The 5,000-nt window shown below is 43.2% G+C and overlaps 1 protein-coding gene across 3 annotated transcripts in view; it reads left to right on the forward strand.

Moving 5' to 3' along the window:
• Nucleotides 1-3,688: 3,688 nt before the first annotated feature.
• LOC138950201 (U-reduvitoxin-Pr21-like) overlaps nt 3,689-5,000 on the forward strand; it is a 4,436-nt gene continuing 3,124 nt past the window's right edge. For 2 of the 3 annotated variants that reach the window (XM_070321948.1, XM_070321950.1), the window contains exons 1-2: nt 3,689-3,783; nt 4,770-4,922. In XM_070321948.1, the coding sequence (XP_070178049.1) occupies nt 3,702-3,783; nt 4,770-4,922 (235 nt within the window). In that variant the 5' untranslated portion in view covers nt 3,689-3,701. The remainder of the gene's footprint in view (nt 3,784-4,769; nt 4,923-5,000) is intronic. The other variant, XM_070321949.1, reaches the window with a different exon arrangement.

The following is a 5,000-nucleotide window of genomic DNA, read 5'->3' on the forward strand; positions in this document are numbered from 1 at the left end:
CACGCACACACACACACACACGCATGTGCGCACACACACATACACACACACACACACATACAAACACACACACACTCAAACACACAGACACACACTCACACACACACACACACACACACACGCGCGCGCGCACACACACACACCTGCATACTCACACACACACACACACACACACACACTCAAACACACAGACACACACTCACACACACACACACACACACACGCGCGCGCACACACACACACCTGCATACTCACACACACACACACCTGCAAACACACACACACACACACACACACGCACGAACGCACGCACGCACGCACACACACACACACACATATACACACATACACACACACGCACGCACGCACGCACACACACACGCACACACACACACACGCATGTACGCACACACACACTCAAACACACAGACACACACTCACACACACACACACACACACACACACACACACACACACACACACATTGTTGTGTCCCTTCTATATTTCCAACAATATGAAAGATTTTATGTGCAGCCAAGTAATAACAATCCCGTCATACCTGTCATAAAAATGTTTACTTTCTTTTTGCATGTATAAATGTAAAGACCAACGCCGCGTTAGGAATGAGCTTTCAACTGGATTTCTTGAGATCAAAGTGTAAGTACTGTGGATAGTCTAAGGTATTCTTTTGGTTTAAAAACACAACCCAACACTCTGTCTCTTTCTATCTGCGTGTCTGTCTGTCTGCCTGTCTGTCTGTTTGTCTGTCAGTCTGTCTGACTGTCTGTCTGTCTGTCTGTCTCTCGCTGTCTCTGTCACTCTGTCTCTCTGTCTCTGCCTTTCTCTGTCTCTGTCGGTCTGTCTGTCTCTCTCTCTATCTTTTTCTCTATCTTTGTCTCTGTCTGTCTGTCTGTCTGTCTGTCTCTGTCTCTGTCTCTGTCTCTGTCTCTCTCTCTCTCTCTCTCTCTCTCTCTCTCTCTCTCTCTCTGTCTCTCTCTCTCTCTCTCTCTTTATGTTGAAAACTTCGAAAAGGCAGGTTCAGCTTCTCCTTAGTAAATTGACGAGGAAAATACAGAAACGTTGTTTTTCATCTTGTTCTTCATTACTGAACATTTTACTCTCGCCTTCATGTTTTCTGTGAGAGTTCTAGCTGCGTGCTACAGGTTGTTTTTTGATAGTTGTTGTTCTGGTCAACCCTGTTGGCAGAATAACGTTGGCTTCGAGGTGAATACGATCATACAATATTAAGCTTATTCTCGTTTTGAAAAAGAGTGGTGTTTATATAGACACTTTTTGCATTGATGCTATAGGATAATTGTATTGATTGATTTCGTATGAACATTTTTGAATGTGATACCCCCTGACCCATTTACTCATAACAGGTTATACAGTACTTTTATGCCGATAATTAAACCCCATGTATACTTGAAGGCTAAATTGTGACCACCGTCCCCACCTACCCCCCTCCCCTCCCCCAACCTCAGTTACCCCCCCCTCCCCCCCCCCACAACCTCAGTCCCCCCCTTCCATATCCCCTGTCTTTTCAACAACCCACCCTACTGTCTATGTCTGTGTCTTGTCTAGGTATGTACGTGTGTATGCGCTTTGTTGATAAACTCGGTGTGTGATGTATGTTATGCTGTGTTTATGTGTATATAAAGGAAATAAAATGTATAAAAAAAAATTTAAAAAAATAAATAAAAAGCTTATTCTCGTTAACTACTAGGACTGAACAATCCACTCTCACGAATCGGTTCAAGATGTTAAAACAATTGCATACAGTGCAACAGTTGATTTGGTTTTTTTTCAAAATTTCATGTAATTCGCTTTCTTTATGAGCAAATCCAAAAACAAAGAGACTGCCAACGTTCCAAATGGTTTTTGTTCCAAATGTTCCAAATGTTCCGAATGAGAAATGCTTTCTTTATGAACAAAATTCTTTGAACTATTGCAGACTTAACTCTTGTTCAGGGGTGATTCAAAAACGTTTGGTTTCTATAACCTGTGTGCAACGATGATGATTTGAACATGTTCACCTTACTGTTCACCTTACTGTTCACCTTACTGTTCACCTTACTGTTCACCTTACTGTTCACCTTACTGTTCACCTTACTGTTCACCTTACTGTTCACCTTACTGTTCACCTTACTGTTCACCTTACTGTTCACCTTACTGTTCACCTTACTGTTCACCTCACTGTTCACCTCACTGTTCACCTCACTGTTCACCTCACTGTTCACCTCACTGTTCACCTCACTGTTCACCTTACTGTTCACCTTACTGTTCACCTCACTGTTCACCTTACTGTTCACCTTACTGTTCACCTTACTGTTCACCTTACTGTTCACCTTACTGTTCACCTCACTGTTCACCTTACTGTTCACCTCACTGTTCACCTTACTGTTCACCTTACTGTTCACCTCACTGTTCACCTTACTGTTCACCTTACTGTTCACCTCACTGTTCACCTTACTGTTCACCTTACTGTTCACCTCACTGTTCACCTTACTGTTCACCTTACTGTTCACCTCACTGTTCACCTTACTGTTCACCTTACTGTTCACCTCACTGTTCACCTTACTGTTCACCTTACTGTTCACCTCACTGTTCACCTTACTGTTCACCTTACTGTTCACCTTACTATAAGGCTGTATTTTAATGTTTTAGAGTCAAAAGGCGTCCGCGCGCGGGGTTGTGGGTGTGTGTGATAACTATGATATGATACGCTGTATCTGTGTTTCTGATGAGATGTGAGATATTTTGGTGGTTACTCTGCTTGTTTTTTTTTAGTGTTATCAGGATTTGATCCCAATTCTTACTGTGGTAATATCTGGATTTTATTTGGAGTTTTATGTTTTTCTGCCAACACAGTGGCACACGTATGCATACCACCTAGTACAAAGAGTACTTCATGTGAAGTTGACACGATGTGAACACGGTACAATGTAGATTGTGTGTGTGTGTGTGTGTGTGTGTGTGTGTGTGTGTGTGTGTGTGTGTGTGTGTGTGTGTGCGTGCGTGTGTGTGCATGTGTGTGTGTGTGTGCGCATTCGTGTGTGTGCATGTGTGTGTGTGTGTGTGCGCATGCGTGTGTGTGTGTGTGTGTGTGTGTGTGTGTGTGTGTGTGTGTGTGTGTGAGTGTGTGTGGTTGCATGCGTGCGTGCGTGCGAGCTTTAGTGCGTGCGTGTGGGTGTGAGTGAGTGTGTGTACGCAGTTCGGTGAGCACTCTTATAGGTTGTTGTGTTGGAATATATTATGCGTTGAATGTACTCAAGCCAAGCAATATTCCTGTGGACTGCACGTAGTTGGAATAAAATAGTATGTCTTATGTCTTCAGGTTTGTGAGGTGGAGTGCATTTGTAACACATATATCTGCGACACTGAATCAGATGGGTCTAATATGTCTGTTTCTGTCTCTTCGTTCTTAAAATTCTACAGCTGAACGTCAAAGGGTCTGCTAGTATGAAATATCAGTACCGACATATTTTGTCTTCTTTCCCAGATTTCGAGTCGACGAAGCCATGAGAGCTGTTTCTTTCCCTGCAGTCGACGAAGCCATGAGAGCTGTTTCTTTCCCTGCAGTCGACGAAGCCATGAGAGCTGTTTCTTTCCCTGCAGTCGACGAAGCCATGAGAGCTGTTTCTTTCCCTGCAGTCGACGAAGCCATGAGAGCTGTTTCTTTCCCTGCAGTCGACGAAGCCATGAGAGCTGTTTCTTTCCCTGCAGTCGGGCTGTGTCTTGTCCTCTGTGGAACCCGACACAGTCTTGGAGGCCGTAACAAACGTGCACACAAATATTCAGACAGACTAACTGATAGACAAACGCACACTCTGACGCACACACGCGCACACACACACACGCACACACACACACACACACGCACCACACACACGCACACACACACACACACACACACACGTACAACACACACACACACACACGCACACACACACATACACACACACACGCACACACACACACCACACACACACACAACACACACACACACACACACAGACACACACACACACAGACACACACGTGTGTGTACTCACTAATGTTATATCTTTTTTGCTTCATTTCTGTCTCCTTGATTTCTTCTTTTCCCGTCTTTATTTCTCTGATGATGCACGTCTTTCTCTAGCTTGATTTTTTAATTTTTTTAATGAAATTATTTTCAACTAATGCCACTCGTCAGTGTATCTCGCATTACTCCATCAAACTGAAGAAATGGGCAAACATGTGTAAGGAGAGATGTATGAAAAGGACCATTGCCAAACAGAACGTTATTGCGCTTAATTCGCTTCGGTGCTAGAAAACTGCACATCTTTCATGATCACGTGCCGTTGCTGTCATTAGTGAGTAAGCTTTTTTTGTGTGTGTTATTGGATTATATTTTGCTTTGTATTGTTTGTTTGTTTGTTTGTTTATTTGGTTGTTGTTGTTGTTGTTTTGCGTAGGTGTGTCTGTTTTGTTTGTATGTTTGTTTGATTGTTTGGTTTGTTGGTGATTTGTTTTTACTCTTGTATTTGATTTACTCATTTACTTCCTTGCTTCTTTATTTTCTTAGTTACTCACTCACTCACTCACTCACTCGTTCACTCGCTCACTGACTGACTGACTGACTAACTGACTGACTGACACAGAGACACAGAGAACTCACAGAAAAAGGGAACGTACTGTTTGCGCAGAGCAATCTAATCACGTATCAACCAAGAACCACCGGACTGTAACATAATCATTCCTAATCTTGTGAACTTCTTTTGCAGAGTCTTCCACAACCACTGTGTCTTCCCGACCAGCAGGCTGCCTTGAGAATGAAGTGTGGTACGCTGTTGGTGCGACCTTCAAAAGCAAATGCAACACATGCACTTGTACTGCGCTAGGCTTCGCCATCTGCACTAAAATGTACTGTGGGGCAGGTGAGGAAGAGTTTCTGTGATTATGAAGAAAGAAAGGAAGAAAGAAAGAAAGAAAGAAAGAAAGAAAGAAAGAAAGAA

The sequence above is a fragment of the Littorina saxatilis genome, linkage group LG16, assembly GCF_037325665.1.
Source record: "Littorina saxatilis isolate snail1 linkage group LG16, US_GU_Lsax_2.0, whole genome shotgun sequence".
In the NCBI taxonomy this organism is placed as follows: Eukaryota; Metazoa; Mollusca; class Gastropoda; order Littorinimorpha; family Littorinidae; genus Littorina; species Littorina saxatilis.